The sequence below is a fragment of the Phyllopteryx taeniolatus genome, chromosome 15 (assembly GCF_024500385.1).
Source record: "Phyllopteryx taeniolatus isolate TA_2022b chromosome 15, UOR_Ptae_1.2, whole genome shotgun sequence".
In the NCBI taxonomy this organism is placed as follows: Eukaryota; Metazoa; Chordata; class Actinopteri; order Syngnathiformes; family Syngnathidae; genus Phyllopteryx; species Phyllopteryx taeniolatus.
In genome coordinates, this window is record NC_084516.1 from 6670245 (window position 1) to 6695228 (window position 24984).

Below are 24984 nucleotides of genomic sequence, written 5' to 3' on the forward strand. Positions count from 1 at the left end.
CTGTCATTGCACATCTGGAAATTGCCAGAAGCCAGACAGAAGAAAAAGCTAGGTGAAATTGCTGCAAATTTCCCCAAATCTTTATGCAAAATAGTCCCCCGCTTCATAAATTGTATCCAAACCTCAGTGAGAAGCAACATTGAGCAGTGTGTGGTCTGGAAGCTATACAGTACTGCACACACTGTAGCTAGCTTCTGGCTGGGAGTCTTCTTTTTCAGAACAAATGCATATGAGTCATTGATATAAATAAATACATTTATAGTAGATAAATATTCTTAAAATGAAAGACACATATTCGAATAAAAAACAAACGAATACATTTCATAAAACAAATCATAATAATAAAAAAACACCAAATACTTCAATTACTAACAAATAAAATTAAAATAATTAAATACTAAAAAATAAATATAAAATATGCATCCAGATAATCAAGCTTAACATTGATTTAAAATAAATAATTACAAATATATTTTAAAAAATGACTAAAATTCACAATGCAATATATAAAATACAATGGAAATACAGCAATATTTGAAAGTAAAATCTATTTATATGCATTCTTTAGAGATTAAAAAAAAATCAAAATATGCATTCAGACAACTCATATAAAAATGTATGAATTTATTTTTTATATTTTATAAATGATTTATATCACACATCTATATTCAGACAATTAATATAAACCAGTACATTTACAGTAAACAATTACTAATTACAAATCAATACACATAAAAACAAGTATTAGAAATCCAATGCCCTGACAAAAAAGAAAATGCATTCAACCATTGACATAAAAATGGATTAATGTAAATGGTTCCACACATTCATATTTATATTCATAAAATTTAAACCAAAATGCTGAAATAAATTAAGTAAAATAACATCTTTGGAGGTCAAATGCTAAAAACTACAATTACAAATATTTTTTTAAATGACAATAGGGAACTCGTAGCAGTCGCTGCTCGGGCCCTAGTAACACATCTGCATTTTAGTTAATGTTATAGATTCTATAAAGGTGGCTGTTGAATGGTACAAAGGCGGTTGCCCCTTCATGATGTACAGCTGCTCAAACCATGTTCCATTCAAACCCCCCCGCCCCTCACACACACACACACACACACACACACACACACGAAGATTGTTAACGTTTCCATGTTGCACATATCACTTTCTCTTCCACGTCAGCCTCTGGCCAAGTCATCATCTCCACAAGAGAATGGGAGAGACTGAATGGGAATCTACAGCTGTTCACAGACCAGCACCCCCTCTCCCAAAATTAGCATGACTGAAGTATGATCCCGCTCACATATTGCTACCATGTGCTCTGCGATGTGTTCAAAGCGGGTGGGTAGCTGGGAAACAAAATAACTCAAAGTCAAGTGTTTTCTTTTTTGTTTACAGTGAACCTTTGGTATATCATAGTTCATCGTTTGTGCCCCCACTATATCGCAGGTTTTTCAGTTATTTTTTGAATGGGTTTTTACATTTTTACAGTATACAATAATCCATCGTTTATCTGGGATCCCCGCGATAGACAAAATCCACGAAGTAGCGACCAAACATTTATGTTATGATTTAATAATAATAATGCATACAACTTACATAACAGCACTCAAAGATGCTTTACAATTGCACGCATTATTCACTCACTCCACAGTCACACCTGTTGGTAAACTACTTGTGTAGCCACAGCTGCCCTGGGGCAAACATCCAACCACATTCATTAATGGGCAACGTGGGTTAAGCATCTTGCCCAGGGACACAACGACGACATGCGCTCGAGCGGGGATACAAGCCGGTGACCCCCCAAGTTGCAGGGCGTACACATATCCTCTGCAGTCCCCATTTATATTTTAAAGCCTCATGCACGTGTTACCAAAACTGTGGTGCAGGTATTATTTTTGTCCACTTGGTGTGGCCTGTTGAGTCACGCGGAAGTCAGTGAATGAGAATGTACAGTTGGCTGGCTGTAAAGTGGCTAAACCGTTAGCCACTCTGCTCACTCACTCGGTGTCAGTTGTGGCAAGTGGCAGGTCGTGTGTAAATGTTCTTGTGTCTACATCTTCTAAGAAAAGCAGAACAGTCCAGTTGCGATAGTTTCAATGCCCTCAGAATGAATGAGAATATTCACAGTGATATCACCAGGGGTGGAGGGATTACAGTTCCTTCTAGCAGTAGTAGGTTACCAGTATATTAAATTAGCTAACAATGTTTACTTTAGGTGGAACGGTGCGTGACTGGTTAGAGTGTCTGCCTCACAGTTCTGATGACCGGGATTCAATCCCTGGCCCCACCTGTGTGGAGTTTGCATGTTCTCCCCGTGCTTGCGTGGGTTTTCTCCGGGCACTCCTGTTTCCTCCCACATCCCAAAAACATACATGGTAGGTTAATTGACAACTCTAAATTGCCTGTTGGTGTGAATGTGAGTGCGAATGGCTGTTTGTTTATGTGTGCCCTACGATTGGCTGGCAACCAGTTCAGGGTGTACCCCGCCTCCCACCCAAAGATAGCTGGGATAGGCTCCCGCAGCCCGCGACCCTAGTGAGGATAAGCGGTAAAGAAAATGGATGGATGGATGTTTACTTTACCATAGAAGTGAAGTTGTGTAATTTAAGACAGTTGTACTTTGCAATAGGCATGTTACAATTTAACTTTTAGGTATGAAATAATTTATGATCCCAAACTTTGGACATTCTCTGTCTTTCCACTCTTTCGTGGATTTCGTGCTTATTGCTGTGTAGAACCGCGATATACGAGAGATGATTGTATTCTTTAGTTCTCACTCTCTTGTTGTCAAGAAATGGGAGACTATTGTATAATATCACTTTGGGGAAATGAAAAGAAGACTCTCTCGCTCGTCCAGTTCTCCAAAGAGAGTATCTATGCTCTCATTCGCTGACTCTGACGTCCCTCAACAGGCCAGGCCCAGCAGGTGTGTGAGCTACTGGAGTCCTGCCAGTCAATCAGTGCATAGCAAGAATGTGTGTGACTGGATCAAATATCCCACACACGCACAAACACACACATGCACACACAAACCCATGAATACACATGTGCACACACACACACACACACACACACACACACACACACACACACACACAGACACAGCTGGACAACCGCAACGTCAACATTTGTCCACTCTTTTTTTCTCCCCCTCCTTCTCAGTATGGAAGGAAGAGGCCACATGAAACTGTAATTGCTTGATAATTGACGTTGGTCTGCAAAGGGCATCCATTTCTAAAGGCCGGAAACATGAAACGGATAAAGTTTCATCCAGAGACCTCAGAGGTATCCCAGCACTCCCTCCTGACACATTATTGCCAATGCAGAGACTCTATATTGAGGAAATTGAAATAATTTATTTTGTTATTACAAATATATACGATTTACTAGATATGTGTATTATAATTCAATTCTGTTTATTATCCATTGTGGGACAAGTCATGGCTTATTTGACTATATTTTTGTTATGCGGGGAAATCAAACCTAGTTGCTACAAAAAAAAATATATATATATGTGTATATATATATATGCGTCTGTTTTTAATTACAAATAAAAGCTAGTGGCAAAAAAGCCATCCATCCATCCATCCATTTTCTGAGCCGCTTATCCTCACTAGGGTCGCGGGCGTGCTGGAGCCTATCCCAGCTGTCATCAGGCAGGAAGGCGGGGTCCACCCTGAACTGATGGCCAGCTAATCACAGGGCACATACAAACAGACAACCATTCGCACCTACGGGCAATTTAGAGTCTCCAATTTATGCATGTTTTTGGGATGTGGGAGGAAACCGGAGTGCCCGGAGAAAACCCACACAGGCACGGGGAGAACATGCAAACTCCACACAGTCGGGGCCGGGGATTGAACCCGGGTCCTCAGAACTGTGAGGCTGACGCTCTAACCAGTCGCCCACTGTGCCGCCGGCAAAAAAAGCCATTTGATAAATTTACCACTTTGGCAATAAAACAAAAGCAAAATGCAATTGATGTTAAGAAGAAATTTATTGAAAATAAAAGCTTGAAGAAAAATTGCAATTTCGGTTCAGATTTGACCAAAATGAAAAGGACAAATCCATTTAGCTAGAAACATGTCATACACACTTGATTTGCTTTAATGAGCCACGAAAAATGAAGTCGCGGGCCGGCTCTAGGTCCTGGGCCTTGAGTTTGACACCAGTGCATTAGAACGATGATTGACAGCCAGCAAAGATAAACAGTGGCGTTTTGCCCAGTAATGGCAGATATGCACCTACTTGTTTTTAGCCATTTTCCATTCTACTTTGCACCCTCCTCCATCTTCCTCAAGCCACTTTGCTTTGATCCACTTGTGTATCTGTATTTTAAATGGCTCAATTAGGTGGGACCATGTGGTGAAAATGACGGATGTTTTCCACTATTTGTCCCACCGTGACCCCCCTCCCCTACTACCAACACCATCCCCTCTCCTGGCGTCCACCAGTCTTCTAGTGATAAACGTTTGCCTGAGAGGAAATAATAGCTAAATGGTGTTGTTTGTGAGCTCTTTGCACTGGGAGCTGACAAAAGAAGCTTGTGTCAGTGTGTGTGTGTGTGTTTTTTTTGTGTGTCTGTGTGTGGTTGTTGTGGGTAATCATTCGCAACGGGGCACTCAAAACAAGAGTTGACGAACGAAGCCAAACGTCAGCCGCGTGCGGAAAGAAAAGCGCTTTGGTGGGCAGGTGAGCGCTGCACTCGGGGATTGTCGGTGGCTTTCTTCTCTTCCATCTCACACTTGACAACAGCAAACTCATCTCACAAAAAAACAGAAAGCAATGATACATCGACTACTGTTGTGGACAAATATTTGCGGCACATACAGTATGTCTTAGTTCTATCCTTGAGAAACACTAGCTCGCTAGATAGATAGATAGATAGATAAATGATGGACGGTAGGAAGGTTGATGGATAGATAACCACCAAGCTAGCTAGCTAGAGATAGCGCTAGCTAGATAGACAGATAGATAGATAGATAGATAGATAGATAGATAGATAGATAGATAGATAGATAGATAGATAGATAGATAGATAGATAGATAGGTAGATAGATAGATAGATACATAGATAGATGATTGGATGTGTAGACACATATGATCTCATGTTAGCTTGGAATGCTCCGATAGATACTGTGGCATGGGCGAAGCACTTAAACACCCATGCAGGCCGGACAGCCTGAAAAGTTGCCAGCACAGTCTCTAGAAGAGAGAACAGCAGCCATCCATCATCACAACACACACAGCAAAACAAGCAAATAACCAGCGACATTAAACATTTACATGATCCAAAGGGACCTACTGAGAGCATCCTCCAAAATCCCCCTCGTCCGTTCACTACATCGCAGCAATGGATCGAAGAGATTAAAGGATGTGTGCCAGCAGACAAACCCCAACAGTGGACCCCCCCTCCCTCGCTCTCCCCCACCAGTCTAACGCAAACAGGAGAGGCACAAGCAAATGAGAGGGATAAATCTATTGATTTGGAGATCAGCATGCTGCATTACACACTGCTGCCCCCAGGGTATCTGGGAGGTGGAGGGGTGGTGGTACTAATGGGGGTGAGGCTTTGACACGATGAAACTATTTTTAAAGAACAGACAGGTTTTGTATTGTTTTTTTAATTAGTAAGGTGGGAATTGATGTTGGAACACAATCAGGTTTGTGTTCATTTTCCAGCTCAACAGGTTTACCCACTTCGGGCCTTATTTCCGTAATCTGTGCAACAGCGGCGGAGTGCAAAAACTGGCATGTCTTGATTTTCATGCAAGCGCAAGGCTCGCTCTGCACGTTTGCCAAGTTGGCAGACCGGTCTACTCTAAAATAGGTGTCTTGGCACAGCAAGAGTGTGCCCAACGGACATATTTAAGTCCCAGTGCTTATCAACAGCTCATACTGTATTTAATAAGGGTACCTGCTTATATAGTCTATTGCCACACCGGCCAAGAGCAGTGAGATGCACGCACGGATCGTTGCGATTACGCATCGTCCTCTTCTGCACAGAGATATCTCCATGCGAGACTGTGAGTTTGCCACATTTAAAGGGAATGAGAGGAGCCGCTTTGATTGGACAGGATCGAAATCAGCTGTTCACGTGCACGACGGCGCAGAAGTCAGTGCAACAGATGCACTGGGGAGTGCAGGTCCATGAAATTACCAACACCAGATCTAACCCGCATCCGCACAGAGTTAAACCACGCATTGCGGCGGATTTATGCTAGTCACAAAAACAGAACCCCTTTTGTTAGACTTGGACTAGGATGGCATTCAGAAGAACAAACCTCCACCAGGGCGGAACAATCCTTAGTTGGATTACAGTGATCGGAAGTAACCAAGTAAATACACTTCTTTACTGAAGTGGTGCTTTGACTCATGAGTTGAATTTGTTAATTGACACAATGCTCGCAGCACAAAGTACTCATATCTCAATTCCTCCCATTGAGGTGAATGGAAATGCCAGTGATCTGTTCCAGACTCCCAAAAACCCACTATTTTTTAGTTACAAGTTTTTAATTAAAAAAAATAGCACTGTATTGTAAAAAAAAAGAAAAATCCATCATCCATCAATTTGCTAGCTAACTACAGGGCCATGAAAAAGGATTTGCCCCCTTCTCAAATTCTTTTTTATTTTGCATAGTTTCCCCTGTTTAATATTTATGATCATCAAACAGATGTAGTAAAGATAAAATGCAGTTTTTAAAAATGAATTTAAAAAATATTCAAATCTACCTTACCTTGTGTGACAAAGTAATGACTCCTAAACCTAATAACTAGTTGGGCCACACTCAGCGGCAACAACTCAAATCAAGTGTTTTCTATGACTGGCAATGAGTCTGTCACATCTCTGTGAAGATATTTTGGCCCACTCTTCCTTGCAGAATTGCTTTACAGTAATTCAGTTACACTAGAGGCTTTTTTTAAGGTCACGGAACAGCATTTCAATTGGATTCAAGTCCTGATTGCGACTAGCGCACTCCAAAAAAATCATTTAGTTTTTTTAAACCATTCAGAAGTTGACTTGCTGGTGTGTTTTCGATCGTTGTCCTGCTGCAGAACCCAAGTGAACTCCAGCTTGATGTCACAAATTGATGGCCAAATCTTCCCCCTAAGAATTTGTGGTAAAGAGGAGAATTCATGGTTACATCAATCACAGTCATCCAGGTCCTGAAGTTACTAAGCAGCCACAGACCATCACACTAACGCCACCATGTTTGAGTGTTGGTATCATGTTCTTTTTCTGAAATGCTGTGTTAGATTTGTGCAAGATGTAATGAGACACACATCTTCCCAAAAGTTGAACTTTTGTCTCGTCAGTCCATAGAATATTCCCCAAAAGTCTTGGGAATCATTCACGTTTTGTTGTAAAAGACGAGCCTTTATGTTATTTTTGGTCAGCAGTTGTTTTTGCCTTGGAACATGGCCATGGATGCCAATTTGCCCTGTCTCTTCCTAATGGTTGAATCATGAACGCTGACTTTAACTGAGGACAGGGAGGCCTGTAGTTCTTTGGATGTTGTCCTTGGTTCTTTTGTGCCCTCTTGGATGAGTTGTCGCTGTGCTCTTGGGGTAATTTTGGTCAGCTGGCCACTCCTGGAAAGATTCACCACTGTTCCATGTTTTCTCCATTTGTGGATAATAGCTGTCACCATGGTTCACTGGAGTCCAAAAGCTTTACAAATGGTTCTTTAACTCTTTCCAGAGTGATCGACGTCAATTACTTTATTTCTCATTTGTTCTTGAATTTGTTTGGATTGTGGCATTTTCTTGCAGCTTTTTGAGATTTTTTGGCCGATTTCATTTTGTCAACTAGGTTCTATATAAGTGATTTATTGATTTAATCATGCTTGGTTGTGGTCAGTGAAAAGGAACTCAGCTTTCCCAAAAATGTCATTAGCCACAGTTAATTCATGATTTAACAAGGGGGCCAAATACTTTTTCACACAGTGCCAGGTAGCTTTGAATATTTTTTTTCCCCTTAAAAAATAAAAACGGCACTTTATGCTTACTTGGGTTATCTTTATCTGATATCTACATTTGTTTGATGATCTTATCTATATACCAATCACAGCTCTGTAACCTAATCCAGCGCTAAAAGTTTATCGATTCCTGCAGACTCCTATTGTCGATGATGGCGGTAGTCGTCTAGCTACATCTTGTTGTAACAGGAGACGGTGAAAGTCTTCACACTCATTAACCTCCAACATGGAGCAGCAGGCAAAATATTTCTATTTTTCCATCAATATTTCATCACCCGCTTAGGCCAAACAATGCCAAAGTGTGGGGGGGGGGGGGCTTTCTGAATGTAATGGCCCCATCTGTCTATAGATCTAAAGGACAGGAGCTGGCAATGGCTGTCCTTTGACACCAGAAAATAGGCTTTGACATCAATGGAAAACACACACATACATGCATGTGCGCACACACACACACACACACACACAAACACACAGAGGGTCCGTGGATGTTAGCGAGAGCCTGCAAGGCAAAGTGTATCCTGCCATGTTTCCTCACAGATGGTCTCTTGATGTTCTCGCAGGAAGATCAAGTTTCCACAGCGAGGGGAACGTGTCTGCTTGCGCTCCAGAGAACATCGGCGCCGTTTTGTACACACACAATGAACAAATTATGACATTCCGCGCAGAGGCTGCAGACACCTTTATCTGTAAGCTAAACACCTACTGTCGCTCTCCTCCACCATATAATTGTATCCAAGATTACCAAAAATTTGGCCTTTATAAAAACAGTCACTATATATACAGTATATAAAGGGTACATCTGAATAAATTACAATAGGATGAAAAGGTGATTCCTTTCAGTAGTTTGCAGTTCAAAAAGTTAAACTCATACTACAGTTTTATTAAACACATAAAAATATTTTTCAAAAGACCAATTCTTATATAATGAAGTCATTTTGATCGTTTCTTATGTAATATTCTACTTTCTTGAGATTGTGAATTTGGGGTTTTTCCATAGTTGTAAACTATAATTCACAAAACTGTAAAGTAAAATATCTGTTTGGTGGGCACTTGCATGAGGCAGATGATAATTCCCTGTTCATATATATACATTTGATGCACTTTCAACCATTTATTGAACAGAATAATCAATCACAAAAAAAAACTGCTGTGGGCCACGACTCACACCCAGACACTCACACGCATATTAATCAGCCAACTCGACTACAGCTCCTGATGTCACACATTAATGCCACACATTCAACACACATAGAGTAATTAACACAAAAGCAGTTTATTTCTTTACAATCCATTTTATTAGGTTTTTATACAATAAGTTGTTAAAAGATAACAAAATGTATTTTTTTGGGGGTCTGGAACAGATTAATGGCATTTCAATTCATTTCAATGGGGAACTTGATTCATGATTTTAGTCACAGAATGAATTCAACTCATAAATCAAGCTCCCACTGTATTGTCTTGTTTTGTTTTGATACACTTCTTGCATTAGATCGTGCAAGTGTGCCTAATATTATGTCCATTAAGTGCAGAAACAGCAGTAGAACTAACAATCATAAATGAATAATATATCTACAATCCGCCTGCCTGAATCACTTTGTATGACCTCATCACATAATCCGGCACCACGAGCTCCGGCCACAAACCTCCAGGGAGTGGTCCATTACCACTTACCAGTTAAGCATTAGGTGAAATGTGCAGTGTTTTGATGCCTTAACTAACAGTAATTAAAAAAAAAAACACACATATGGTGGTTGAGTGAAATGGTCTGAAGGAGCTGAGCCACATTATGTGTATACCTTGAGGCAGGTGGAAGGTGGAGGGTCCCGGCTACCAGGTAAGACCACAGACGTCATAATGGAGCCCGGGCGAATGGGGGCTTTTTGGGCTTGAGTTACGGCAAAAAGAGCGGGGGCGAGCCACGTCAGCCTGTAATTGTGGGTAATTAACCCCCCTGGTGGTCATTGTCACCGCCTCTTTGTGCGCGAGAAGAAAGGTCAGCGAGCGTGAGGGCTTTTCGCCGCAGACCGCTCCATGAATGAGCACAAAAGACAGGGGAAGTATGTTGAGTTCAATGTTCCGTGCACTCAAATCTGACGTCAGCTCTGGAGGACCGAAGCTCAAACATGAATTGCACTTGTCGATGAAGGAAAGTGTCCTGAAAGAAGATTTTTCTTCATGGATTTGACAACTGGGCCACTTAAAATTAGAGTGGTGCCTTTAGTAACAAGTGACCCGACTAATGAGTGTTTCATGATACGAGCCGTCATTTGGTCCATTTATTTATTTATGTTTTTGAAATAGTGAACAATTCTTCAAAAACGAGACTTCAAGCTGTTTAATGAGCTCCCAGTTGAAGTATACTGTCAAACTAAACAGCAAACAACGAAAATGTCACCTTTTGTATTTATAACTGCCAAACTACCTAAAGAAAGAACCTGCTAGCGTAATGTTAGCACTAATTAGCATCTACATTGCAGTGCTTTAACATTTGAACGGATTGAAAACATTGATTCAGCAACATGTAAATAGACAATATCGCAATATTCACAGTCATATATTCATTATCCCCTGCGTAGAACGGCATACTAGTGCCATACTGATGAGCGGAGAGAAACAAAATATGATTGGATGCTGCATTCAGGCAAGTACTGCCTAGAAATCAGATACAATTCCCATGCACTTAAATCAAGCAAAACATGGCTTATATGTGGTTGCTGGCTTCCCCCAAATTATCTCAGCCACTGATTTATCTTCTGTGACTCAGTAATATGTTTGTTTGTCTTCCACTAACGCCTCCAACTCTATCACTTCAAAGTTAATTTTGCACTTGCGGTGGTCTCTCAAAATTTCCAGGGTGAAAACCACCAGAGTTACCTTACGTGCAAAATCCTCTGGTCTTTCACCACTCACTTTTACACCTGTTGCAAACAGTACGCACAATCTGCCAGAGTGGGTGAACATGCAATTTAAGCACCCGCTATTTGGGATTTTAGTAAATCAGACCCTTGGTGACTAAAATTGGAACAACCTTGTTTCCAGGTGCGTCTCAAGTCTTGAATGGCCGAGTGCTCTCAGTTTGCCGGCGGCTCCGTTCTCATCATCGCCAGGGAGGTCACAGAGTCCCCGCCGGTGAACAACGAGCTCCTTTGTCCCTTTGCTTTGTGCACAGTGACAAGGACTTGAAGGTTAGTTGACCCCGACTCCTGAAGAGACGGGGGGAACGGCGCGGGACTCCATTAGGGCTCCGCGCCACGAACGCAGTGGCCGCCAACTTTTCATGTCGTGCTATTGTTGCGCATGTCGAGTGGGTAATGAGGTATAATTGAGCCAGGGTCAAGGATGATTAATTCCCTTGGTCAGGTGTCAGTGCAGGTAAGAGGGAGGAGATGGAATATGAGAAGCGCCCAATGAGTGAATGGGTGAGTAATCTCAGCACGCATCATTAAGGATGTCTGCACTTCAATAAAGAGTGAAAAAAGACAGCAGTACTACTTAATGGAATGATAACATTTCTCGCCAAAAGTCATCTTAGATTCATTGAAGACTACAAATTGACGACAAGTGGAAATGTGAATGGTTGTTGTTTCTCCATTTGTTCCCTGCGATTGGCTGCCAACAAGTTCAGTGTGTACACCGTTTCTCGCAACAAAAGTCAGCTTATGCCTGGATCAGAGTGCAAGAAACATTTGGTCTCTCGCGATCGCCCTTTATCAGACTACTACCATAAAATCCTGCTGTCTCTCGGTCAGAGAGTGAAAGAGAAGCACCAGTATTATTTATTGTATTGGTCAGTCCCCATGTGGGTATGTTCTCGTTCCAAATTATTGACCAATGTGTGTTGAAAATGGCTTGCTCTCAAAAAGGCATCTTAGGTTACAATTGCAACGGGACCAAGTGACTGAATGGTGTAAGAATACAGTAGAAATGAGAGAATTTGCATTGAACTGTTGGGCCAAGTCCATCTCCAGACCTAAACCCTACAGAGCATACATTTCACCTTCTAAAGAGGAGACTAAAGGGAGTAAGCCTCCCCCCCAGAAAATCTAAGAAAAATGGACAGACTATCTCCAGACTTACATTTTAGTTGGATCGTAACATTTCTAAGACCTCCCCCAAGTGCTAAAGTCAGATTGAGATTGATAGATGTCCCCTATCGCTTCATACCCCCCAACCTCCTCCCACCTTCAGCTTGACTGGCTAATCTGAATACAGGGGCCATTTCAGACACTGATTATCTTGGAAACTGTGTGCGTGTGACAGTAAATGCAGGGGCCGGCCGGTAATTGACCAGGCAAAGACTGAGACGCCTGCCGTGTAATTGAGCAGGAGCTGGGAGGAGGTGGACGGGTGGTTTGGTGGGTAGGGGGGGCTCCTGGAGCACTCAAAGAGTCCGAGGAGCCGTCACTGCCCATTAGACCTGGCGGGGGGTGCCCAGACCTGACGGGGTGGGGGTTCCCTTATGGCCGTGGACTCCGGCACTGACACCTTGCAGTGATACACTGACTGAACTGTTCATGACTGGAACGCCCCACGTTAACGTTAATGGAATTTGTTTTTAACTTTAGCCCACTTTTAACTGGGGGAAAGAAAAACTACAAATGCTGCAAATGGTGCGCAGGTGGTTTTATTTACTCAACTGCAGATGGGAAGGCCTTGATTTTGGAATAATTTGAAACAATAATACCAGTATATTTCAATTTTTGTGACATGAAAGTGAAAACAAAATAAAAAGGACATATGGATGCGGGGACCACCGTGGATTTATGGTTAGCATGTCTGCCTCACAGTTGAAATGTCTCAGTTCGAATTCGTTTGTGGGTTTTCTCTGGGTAATCCGGCTTCCTCTCTCATGGCTTCATTGAAGACTCCAAATTGTCCATGGGTGTGAATATGAATGATTGTTTGTCTATACTGCATGTGCCCTGACATTAGCTTGCGACCGGGCCAGGGTCTATCCCGGTTCTCTCACCAAAAGTCACCTTATGTTCACTGAAAACTAAATTGATGTGAATGTGAATATTTTTGTCTGGATATGTGCACTGTGATTAACTTGAGACTAATCCAGGGTGTAGCCTCACTCTCGACCAAAATCAGATGGAATAGGCTCCAGCTCACGCGTGGTGCCTAACGAGGATAAGCGGTATAGAAAATGGATGGGGAAATGTAGGCAAGAACGCAACAACACTGTGACATGATTACATGTCAGAATGTACTGGAACGCTCTACCTACTGTAGCATATTCTTATCAAAGTCTCCACATTCGAATTCATCCGGCAGACCTTTTTTTTTTTTTTAAAGGTGCTGCTGTTTTGCTTAGTAACAGCGTTGAAATGAGCAAGAATCGATCTCACAATCACTTTTTTTTTTTTTAAATGCTCAATCTCTTGAAGCCAGAGAGAGTCCTCCCACTGAGCAGGCGCACGTCGGTGCGACCTATTGCTTTTCATCTGACTGCTGCCGTTTAAAGCGCACAAATAGCTTTCATCACTTCTGCTCCGGCGACTACCACTGAAGCGATCATGTCGAGGTTCACCTGAACGGCTCAGAACATGTTTGACAAACCAAACGTCACACAAACTGTGACATAAGTACCTTTTTCTTGATTTTTCCAAATTCCTTTACTTCCATTGTATACCTCCCCTGTATGTAGTTATTTTTTTTTGTATTTGCATCCTTATTTACCTACATGGTGAAATTGAGTTCATAAACCCTTCCAAGAACTCACCTGCAAAATCTTATGCTACGTTTATGGTAATGTTATTACATTGATCTTCTTGTATTGCGCAAATGCTGCTTGTTCATGTAACCTCGCCTAAGGAGAAATAGACACTTCTTAGAAGCAGCCGAAAGGTTTTATTTGAATTGTCTCCTTGCCTGCAAGTATCTTTCATTATTCTCCAAGTGCTTGTCCTGTCTCTTGTCCACTAAAGCATTAACATTTGTCTTTTGACGCATATCTAAAATACTGAGGGTGAAAAACTAAGTATTTCATGTTTGTTTTTTCACGTGCAATCATCTAGCTATACACAATGGACAGTATACTATGTAAACATAAAGGGACAAATGGCAAAATGAAATGACAATGCCCATAAAGCACTTATTTTGGCTTTTATTTGTCATTATTACCATTATTTTCAATAACGATAAGAACACAGTAGCCTCCATCAAGAACACTGCATCGTGGCCTAATTTCAAACACATTACGTTGCACTAAAATGGAATAAACACATCTCAAATATTGTCAATATTTTAGAGATGGTACTTCAAATTGTAGTGTAGCTCCTTCGTATGTTCACTTCATGGTGCTGGACAGGCCCTGCAGACGCTGATGCTCCTTGAGCCTGTGGTGAAAATATCTCTTGTAAATTCCATACAGGGAGTCCTCGGTTTACGGCGGCCCCGGCGTATGACAATTTGAGTTCACGAACGTTGCGTGGCATAAGAAGACACACCAAGTTACCACTGTAATAAACCAAAATACAGTGGCAGGCTGTGCATTTAGTACCTGGGCCTTCAGTGGAGACGTATGGGGACGTACCCGATTTAATCCACCTCTTACAGCATCATTATCAAGTCGCAATTATAGAAACCATCAATATTATATAAGCACGGCATATAACACGCAGGCAATCTAAGCCATGTCATCTAATAACATAAAATTAAAAAAAATGATGTTAATAAATGTATCATACTCACCAGAGTTGCTGATTATTAAACATATTTATGTATGCAGATTGCTACCGACACGTTTTGCTAATAGAACTTGGATTGCTCTGACGGACCAATCAGAGGACAGAAAAACCCTGACATCATTGTGGGACAGCTAGCCGGCCTTCTGAGGTGAATTTGAAATCAGATTGGTTAAAGACACAGTCCCGTTGCTAATATAGTTTAAGCTACAAAGGCCAGCAATGCTGATTCTAAAGGCCCCTGGGGCAGATTAGATTGACATGGCAACAATACTTTAAAGACTGAAATCTGATTGGCCAAAAAAAAAAAAAAAAAGAGAAACAAATCTAACATCCATATACACATACTCGAAGCAGTGCAGCTAAGAGAAGCGTTTTGAAATTGACTGTTAGGAATACATCCATACAATTTCATGGAACAGATTTTTCGAATTTGGGTTGTAAATGTCAGTCAGTGCTTCTGAGAGCATTTAGGCCAGCATAGAAGGTAAAATCTAATATTTTTTTTAAGAGTATTCGGGCTTGGCATTGCTCGTCCATCGATGCAGTTGCGCTGGAGGGGGGGGGAGCTCACCTGACAGCGTTGATCCTGATGAATCCCGAGGCATCGCACGGGTCGTAGTCCCCCTGCACGTCCATGCTAGAGAGACGGGAGACAACGACACCAAGTGAAATGTTTGCGAGCGGAGTGATAAACACACGAGACATGAAACCTCATTAACCGCTGGGATAACTGGATCATTGATAAAGTGTTCTGTGGGAATAATGTTTCTATTGATTCCTCTCTCGGTGCGCTACTTTGGCATTGTTTGGCCCGAATGAGTCAATATTGGACTACGACAAAAAAAACGATGCTCCTTTTTGATAAAACAATCCCATCATATCCAGTCGGCCAGATGAGGCTATAATGCAGCGGTTTTTAAATTGGGGGTCCGTGAGATGTAGCTTGAAGGTCCAGAAAATAATGAACAATAATAAAGCGAAAACTATAGATAATATATATGATTGTGACGTATCACATAAATTTGACTCCCATGCATGATTAAAGTTGGTTAAATTGAAACTATAGTTGACAACTATATAGTTTTCTTCAACAATTTTTTTTTTTTTTTTTTTTTAAGAAAAAGGCATCTTTTCCAGAATAAATGGTGAAATACAGTGTTGCCTTGAGATACGAATGACCCGATTTTTTCACGACATGAGACATCGTTGGGCCGATTTTTTGCTTCGACTTGCGAGCACAGACTTGAAATACGATGTATGCATGCTGTATGGTGGCAGTGAACTCAACTCACTTCACAATAAGCAGCACTTTGACAAATAGTGAACAATTCTCCAGAAAAGAGGCTTCAAGCTGTTTAATGCGACTTCCAGTTAAAGTTACGGTCAAATTAAACAAAACTAGATTTACACGTAGTGTATTTAAAATTAGGCGGTCCATTATTGCACTCATCACTTTTCCTGACACATCATTGCAACACTGGGCCAACATTCCACAAAGTGAGGTTCAGAGATCGACAGAAGACTCAGAAAGTGAATGTTATTTATCATCTTTCATGAAATATTAATCCATTTGACAGAAATATATACTAAGACTATTATTGGACAAGACCTTTTCTTTTCTGCACTTAACTTGACAAAAACGGAGTTAGCCCATTCTAGTTCTCAGTGGCTCAGTCGGGTTATGAGGGGGTCGTTGGAAAAATTTCTCCTCGGTAAGGCGTCCAGAAAGTTTGAGAACCCCTGATCTAATTTGCTGCTTGGGTACATCCGCAGGGCTCGAAAAAAGGTGCTAAATCAATGTCTCGCTCTGTATCGCCATCCCTCCGGAGTGCCCAGCGCTCAAAGGAATGCGACGGTGTGCCGTGTAATTACGGCAGTTTTCTACCTGTCGTGCTTAATACACTGCCCGGCCGCCCAGTGTTTTCGCCTGGCGCTCATTCATCGCGAGCACTTAGCCAAAGAGGAAATTGCCAACAAATGATAGGATAAACACTATTAAAAAAAAAGAAAGTCATCAACTCCCAATACAAAGCTCCCTGCCTGGCATTCTGAGCTCCATTCTGAGTGAGTGGCTTTGGAGAATATGGCAGCATGTGTGCGTGAGTGTGTGTTGCTGGCAGAAACCCTGCCGTCTAATTGAGAGGCGAGCCGGCAGACAGGCGAGGAGGGTGACATTTTGCTCTCAGATGGGTGCAGTGACGCGCTGTGTTACCACTGTGTTAATGATGCCGTTTACTGTTGCCCACGGAGAGACGGCGAGATGCCGGCGGGGGGTTTGTTTGTTTGTGTGTTGCTGTTGTGCAAGGCAATAGCAAATGTGTGCGACCGTTCCTTCAAGGTATATCATTCTCGGAAATACAGTATATGGAGCTTGCATACATACACTGTATTGGTTGAATACAAAACAATAGAGAATGTAAAGAAATAAACTGTCTTCATGGTGTGTATTTACTGTACGTATTGTAGTATTTGTGTGTTGGATGTGTTCTTTTAAGGGACGTGACCCAGTGAGTGACATCAGGGGCTGGAGCTGGCCGATTTGTCTGCATGTGAGCGTCCGGGCGTGAGTTGTGGCCCACAGCAGTTTCTTGCGAGTGTTCTCATTTTGTATTTGCGCTTCAGACTGCTTGTCCCCTTCAATCAACGGGTGAAAGTGCATTGCGGACTGTAGCTCTCCTTGCCCACATGCAGATAATAGTTTAATTGTTCAATTTGCTTCCCCTCTAAACTCGAACGGATGCCAGAAATTGACTAAGCTTGTATCTCGAAAAAAAAAATAAAACATTCAAATGAAATACATTTTTTAATAATTATTATTTATCAAAAATCTAACAAATGACAGTTATATTTGGTTGTATCAAGAGCATTTAACATTTCTGCCTGTGACTATACTGTACGTCGCTACCATTGATGATGAACAAAAATATATCAATTACTGTAAATAAAATATTTTTCAGACCAATTAAGGGAAATTGGATCATTTCCCGCTGCACTCCGGATGATTCCTCATGGCACTGTGGTTCAACTTTAAATTGTAAATCCATTTTAATACTCCACACGGGTGTTGTTTACAACATGCAGTAAAAAAAACAAAAAAAAAAAAAAACTACACACTTAAATTAATCTGAGAAACAACTGACATGCTATGTATGGATGGTAGCATCTATGAATTGAGATAATTAAAGCTACCATCTTTTTACCCCTGTGACAGGAATAATAAATACTATTAAGTTATATTAATACTAAATACTATTTATATATAAATATCGCAATACAATAAATACAGTGCATACAAGTAAGACTCCAACACTGCCCTCTTTTATTGTATGTTTATAGTACATATATATTGCAATTTTAAAAAAGTTTGGAAGGGGACTCATGAATTATTACTCGTGAATTATGACTGCACATTAAACTAAAGCCGGCTATGAATCACTAGCTGCCTTTGTCATTTGTTTGGGAACATTTGTAGCGAGCTCTTTTGTGGGCAACCTCTGGGCCCATCTGTCAGTGGGGCCTGAGGACTTTGTGACGGTGAAACACAACACCTCAGTCACACGACAAGGTAGCGACTTTGCGCTAACAACTGAGCTTAATCTCGCCCCAACGTCTTGGTGTTGACTTGAATTCATTTATATTGTTTTATTTTTTTCCCCCGCCTGTGCCAAAAGATGAGTCTGAAGACTTAATAGTGTTTGTGTACAGTGCTACTGCACATATTTGTTTGCCCATGTGTGATGTCACATCAGTTTGTGCTAGTGTTATTGAGGCTAGTATCCAACCAAATACTGTTGATGAGCCTCAGGTAAAGGTGGTTTGTGTTGAATAATTGTTCTACTGAATACAGTCATTTATGTAACATGGGTTCCTGATTGTGCACATGCTAGATGCATGGCGTTGATGTCTTATGAACCTCTCCATTTTTTCGTGAAATCCATACTCAATTACAAACCCCTTTAGGGGGTCGGCAAGATGAGTCAATTATTCGCCGATTTTTGCTGTAAGTGGGCTCAGTCCTTATCCTCCGTGAACGGTGGGGGGTTCACTGTAAATACGTATCATATACTGTACTATATATAAAAATAATATAATTGCTGAGCATATCTTGACTAAACTAATTGATTGGTTTCAGCTTGTTACTGTAAATAAAAGCAAGGTCAAGCATGTCAAAGTGCCCCTTGCATCCTTCCATTTTTCTGTAAGTGGCCCTTGAAAGAAAAAGTTGTAACACCCCTGGTGTCGTGCACCATTCTCCCAACCAAGAGGCCACCTCAACGATTGCGCGATTGAAAAGCGAATTCACAGAAAAAAGAAACTAACAAGAGCTCTTTTTTTCCTCCCCTTTGACTCCTTTTCTCTTGTACAGAACAAAATAGTGTCTGCTTGCCAAAGCAGTGTGAGAAACCCAACGCCTGTGCAGATGAGGCATCGCTCCCTCCTGACCCGCTTAACAAGCATGACACTTTTGCAACTTTCCTCTTAAAAGCCCGCTGAACATCAGCTCTCTCTCCTTTGGCTGAAAACACTATTAGCTGCCTGACTCAGGGTACAAGTGGAGTGTGTGTGACTCAAGTGGGGATGGAGAGGCATATGGAGTTTTTTTTTTTTCTTTTTACTTTGGTCAGTGCTGAGCCTGCCCACGGGGCATCGAGGGTCACCCTCCTGAACAAACCTACTGTTAGCGTGGCTGAGAGGTCACAGGGGGTACGTCGAGGAGTGGGATGGGGGTGGGTTCGGGGTCGGGGGCCGCCCCCCAGGAACTGAACCCGAGGCTCCTCTGATGTCTTTTGTGCGTGTAGCGTGTTGACGGAGAACTCGGTCGAGCTGACCTGACGACAGGCGGGCCGGTCGGCGTGTGGGGTGGCGGCACTGTGCCCGCCCCTGAGAACGACCATACGCAACTGGCAACCCGTGAGCAAACACCCGTTTTTCACCCGCATGCACACATGGCTGCCTAGCCTTCAAATCAGCGGTCTCCTCTCTTTTGAAAACTGGGTGCATCCGCCTGAGCCTCTGTACACGTCAAACTGCTCATCTCTGTCAAGTCATATGATACATAAAAAAGTAAGCGCACGTAAAAAAGTAAAAGAAGAAGAAGGCAGAAGAAGAAGAGCCAGCAATTTCCGAGAGAAAGAAAGCTACATATAAGAGACAGTATCAGCAGTTCCACTTAAAATACGGATTTATCACTCTAGGTGATTCTCACGCACCGTTCTGCGTACGATGTGGCGAATGAGCTTGCAAATGAAGATTATGAAGCCTTCCAAATTGCTTAAAAAGCACTTAATACTTTGTTTACATTTGCCACATCCTGTCTTTATGAAGCTGGATTTTCTGCAATAACAGTGACCAAAACGAAATTATGGCGTACGGTGGACAAAAGGAGCGCACTTCGGGTGTCTTTATCTCCCATTATCCCCAAGACACGGCAGGACTGACTTAATGATGAGAAACAAGCACAAGGCTCCAACAGCTACATTCAGCATAATGGTGAATTGTATTTTTAGTAATTTGTTTTTATTTGTTTCACTGCTAATCTATCAAAATCGAACCAACCAAAAAGGTTGGGCACCGCACACCACACACGGATGCACACACACGTTCATCCTCTTCTCAGCTTACCTGACCAGCTCTTCATTGTACAGAGACTTAGGCGACTCTCGACCCAGGATGTAGACCTGGCCCTTGAAGACGGACAGCTGCACTTTGCCTTCAATATTCTCCTGGGACTTGGTTATACAGTTGCGCACAAAGTCAAACTCTGGACTGTACCAGAATCCTGAGAGAGGAAACGCAACACGTTTAACAGTTACATTTACTAAGCACAAGCAGACGATGGAGATTTTACCCCATTTTCTCCTATGGTGGAAGGGCTTCTTTATTTCCAGGGGGTCCTTGGTTTACCACCGTTCCGACATGTGACATTTCCAGGTTCGTAACGAAGTAACAAATATTTCATCAGGCGGCACAAGAAGGGGTTCTCAGCTACAGCCGTACTTACTTTTTTTCCATTTGATTATTTTATACGTGTGGTCAAGAAGTGTGTTTCATACAAATATTTACTCTAATTTTGACTTGACTACTGCATTACATACTGCAACAGCCAGTGAAAGGCTGCAGTGAACTGTTGGGCCAAGTCCATGTCCAGACTTAAACCCTACAGAGTATGCATTTCACTTGCTATAAGAGCAGAAGAAGGAAGTAACCCCCAAAAGAAACGACAACCGACAGATGCTGCGGGGAATTATTCGGCCTCGTGCTCTCCAGACTGAAACACTAAAGAGCATGCATCGTCTGAAGTGGAAACTGAAGGGAAAACAAACAAACATATGCAGTGTACTATGATACCAATACAGGGGATACTCAATTTATAGATACGATGATGTTTGTGATGTGCAGTGTTGGTCATCTGGAGTACACCACACAGGCACACACGAGAAGAGCAGTAAGCAAACACAGGCCATTTTTTTTCCATGTCGTGTGGAATCTCTCACGTTTAAAAACAATTTTAAGTGCTACATTTATTTTTTCAAATTACGGATACACCGATATCGATACCAGTATCGGTATCGCTGCTGATACTGTAATATACATCTGGACTGGCACTTGTAAAATGTTCCGATACAATGATACTGATACCACTTTACCATTGTGACATATAACTTCCGGGCAGGTGGAGCAATGTAAACCCCAATGACAACAATAAAGCCGACTGCAAATTATGCTCTGCAAAACGGATGATGGACTCCACTCAGGCCGCCGCAAGTTGCAGCTGCTGGTCCCAGAGACTTGATTATGTTTGTCTCACTCTTTCTTATAGCGGATAATACAGTGAAGCTTCTTCAGGGTCTGACATTAATGGTGGCCCGATGGCCCTGGGCCAGCCTGGGACTCTGTCGGGCAACCACGCACCTTACAGAGGCTGGCTCGAATGGGCCAGTACAAATTTCATAAATAAATCAGTTGACTTAAACCCTCATCGTGTGTGTGTTATTGCCGCAATTTTTATGTCCAGAATTGCATTTATTTGAGTAGCGTGACGTTTCTCAAGGTGGGTCAGATGAATGCACACATGAAACTTGCGGGGTTCAGTATCGAACAGCGGAGGTTCACTATATCAACAAAGCAAAAGGTAAAAAACACAATTGGTGTTACTTTGTTTTCGGCGGGCGGTTTGACAAATCTAACGTGTGATGGTGTTGAATTTTGGACCTCCCCCTTAGCGTTTTCCAGACAGATGGAAGAGGCTCGTGTCTGCATTTGTTCGAGGAGGTCCCGCACCACTCGGCAGGGGTCCTCCTCTGATCGGCACCTGACCTCCACCTCATCGTCTGTCCACGTTCAAAGACCGAAGCCCTCCCCGGTCTCCATGCTAATCGCTTTAATTATTGTAATCTAGCTTCATTAGTTGTCCATTAGCATTAATAAGCGTGTTTTGTCTGTGTACTCGAAAATCTAATGCATGTGTGCATTTTAAAGATTGCACTTGTTTTATTCTTTTTATTGATAATCCATCTCTCAGCCGGCCGCGATAGGGATACAAAGTCTCTGGAGGAAACTAAATATTGCAGTAATGGAAAGCAGATGCAGGTGTTAAAATAAGCCGCACTAACACACACGCCCACACACACGTATTTCTATCTGCTGTGTTATTAATGTTTAAAATCCAATGGGTTTAATTCAGAGGTGGGCAAAGTATGGCTTGTTCTTTAATCTGGCCTTTTATCAGCAGTCCTGTAATACTTGTTGCATTATTTTATTTTTAAAATGAAGCAATTAAAATGTATTTACAGTATTCATTTATCTCATTAAATAGTTTATTAATTTATTGTAAATAACAAAGTTGTTAATGTCTTACTAAAATAAACAATAGTATATTTTTAAATAATTAATTGAATAATAAAAGGGTTATTCCACTGAATGGTGCCATTTGCACCTGAAGGAAATAAAATGCACAAATGTACAATAAAATAAACTGTAAAATGTATTTTTTACTAAGAAAAGTGACTTGCACATTGAGCGAAGTGCATAATTAATAAATAAAATGAGTTAAATTAATTTATTATTTTAAACACTGGAAAAATTGCATTTGTTACCCGTTCCCACTTCCCATAATTAGACTTTACTGTGAAATATAATAATTTAAATCCTTAAAAAAAAAAATCACATATTTGTTGCTCATTTTCTCAATTATACTTAAAATTTGTTTTCTTTTGAAAAAAATCTTTTTGGGTGCTTAAATTTACAATGAAGTCATGTTTACCCTAACACATTATTGTCGATGAAAAATTTTGCATATTCCACAAGTCACATGATCCGCGGTAAATTGCATCATTGAGAACCTCTGCAGGCCACGGGAAGGCCAAAACGAAGTTCACTTATTTATTTTTCTGTATATTTGATAATCTTTCAATTATGATTTAGGGGGTTAAAATCTTGGCTCAATCCCGTCACCTAAATTATTGCATTTATTTTATTTGTGTATTTTTTAAAAAATGTTTTGGGTGGAATCACTGTAATGCGTTTACTGTCAACGTGCTATTAGCATAAATGCTATGTGGCTATTTGCTAAATCAATGCTTAAAAAGTTAGTTTTGTGAGATTATTGTTTTTGTGAGTTTCAGTACATGATGAGATGGGTTAATACACAATTTGAGTAACTCAATGTGTATTAATAGATTTTTAAGTTTATTTTTGTGGAATGCAATTTAAAAATGAGAAGGAATTATCATTTAATTATTAAAAATATATATATTCTACACTAACTTTTTTTGTTGTTGTTTTTTTTTTACCTCAATTGGCCCATTAGTCCATTTTAAAAGCCAACAAGCACAGTTTTATTTTTTTAACTATTTGATTATTAAACTTTAGTCTCTGGCCTGCTTTTTAGGGTGACACCTTTAAAACACATTCACTGCCATTGACGGCTTTAGAAGTCAAATATCCATGCTAACTGGGAAGGTTGGCAGTGAATGAGTTAAAGCACAAGTGTGTGTGTGTGTGTATGTGTGTGTGTGTGTGTGTGTGTGTGTGTGTGTGCGTGTGTGTGTCTGTCTTCGCATCCCCGCCTCTGGAGGGTATAACTGAAGTGGCCGAATAGTCAAGTCTCTAATGGCACTGATCCTATTATGTGGATGAAGGTGCACAGGAGAGTGGAGACTGAGCAGAAGGGAGGATTAAGACACCTGAGCCACATGAACACACACGTCAAGTAGACGGACGGATAAACACATACACAGATGGAATATTTTTTTCCATATTTGAGCGACTTACCGTTGTAGACGAGTTCAGAGAACTTGATCCCAAGCCCCTGCTTGATTTTGCGCACCTCCTTATCCATGGTGAATGTCTCCATGTCAAGATGAGCCTCCAACAGGATGGTACCTCCAGGAGTTTCATAAATCCCTGACAAATAAATACAACTACAATTAACCAAAATTCCTTGTTTCAGCAAAATTGTATCATAGTGTATTACAATCAAGCTTTAGTTTGACCAGTATTATTCATATGAGTAGCACATTGAAAAAAAAGTACAACAAAAAAAGTAATGTTACCAGAATAACGTTGTAATGGCACGAGAATAAAGTTGCAAAACATGAGAGAAAAAGGTGTACTGTTCTGAGAAAATCCTCAGAGGGGAAAAAGCCATATGTTGTGAGAATAAAGTTCGATTATGTGAATAAAGGCACAATGTTACAAGAATAAAGTTGTAATATTACAAGAAAAATGGTGCAATATGAGGAGAGCAGTCATAAAACCAGAAGAAAAAAAAGCTGTAATATGAGGGCAAAAAAGTTCTAAAGTCCTATGGTTACGGGAACAAACTCGAATAAAGAATAAAGTTGGAATGTTATGAGAATAAAGTCTGAACATTACAAGGAAAAAAGCTGTGACAATAAAGTCTTAAAATTTTAAGTGGAAAAAGGTGTAATGTTATTAGGCTTTAGCGTTAATATTAAAAGAGGAAAAAAACAATGTTATCAGAGTGGCCTCCAAATACTAAAATAATATAGGTGTAATGTATATGTTAAATACGAGAATAAAGTAATATTTTATGGAAAAAAAGTAGACATTTTTTAGACTTAAGGCATAATATTAGGGAGACAAAAAGTTGAATATTGTGGGAATTAAGTCACAGTAAAAAAGGAGTAATGTTATGATGAGAATACAGTCGAAATATGACAATAACAGCAGAAATATTACGAAAAAGGTCCGAACCTGACAAATTACTGTTCATACATCCCTAAGGAATAAATCCTATGAGAATCGTAATTTTGTTTTCGAGAAAAAAAGTTCAAATTTAA

The 24984-nt window shown here is 40.9% G+C and overlaps 1 protein-coding gene across 1 annotated transcript in view; it reads right to left on the reverse strand.

Moving 5' to 3' along the window:
* Positions 1 to 14077: 14077 nt before the first annotated feature.
* ass1 (argininosuccinate synthase 1) overlaps positions 14078 to 24984 on the reverse strand; it is a 34153-nt gene continuing 23246 nt past the window's right edge. Inside the window, exons 12-15 of the mRNA XM_061800241.1 lie at positions 23954 to 24085; positions 20303 to 20459; positions 15252 to 15317; positions 14078 to 14329 (exon numbers count right to left, since the gene is read on the reverse strand). Coding sequence (XP_061656225.1) covers positions 14281 to 14329; positions 15252 to 15317; positions 20303 to 20459; positions 23954 to 24085 — 404 coding nt within the window. The 3' untranslated portion in view covers positions 14078 to 14280. The remainder of the gene's footprint in view (positions 14330 to 15251; positions 15318 to 20302; positions 20460 to 23953; positions 24086 to 24984) is intronic.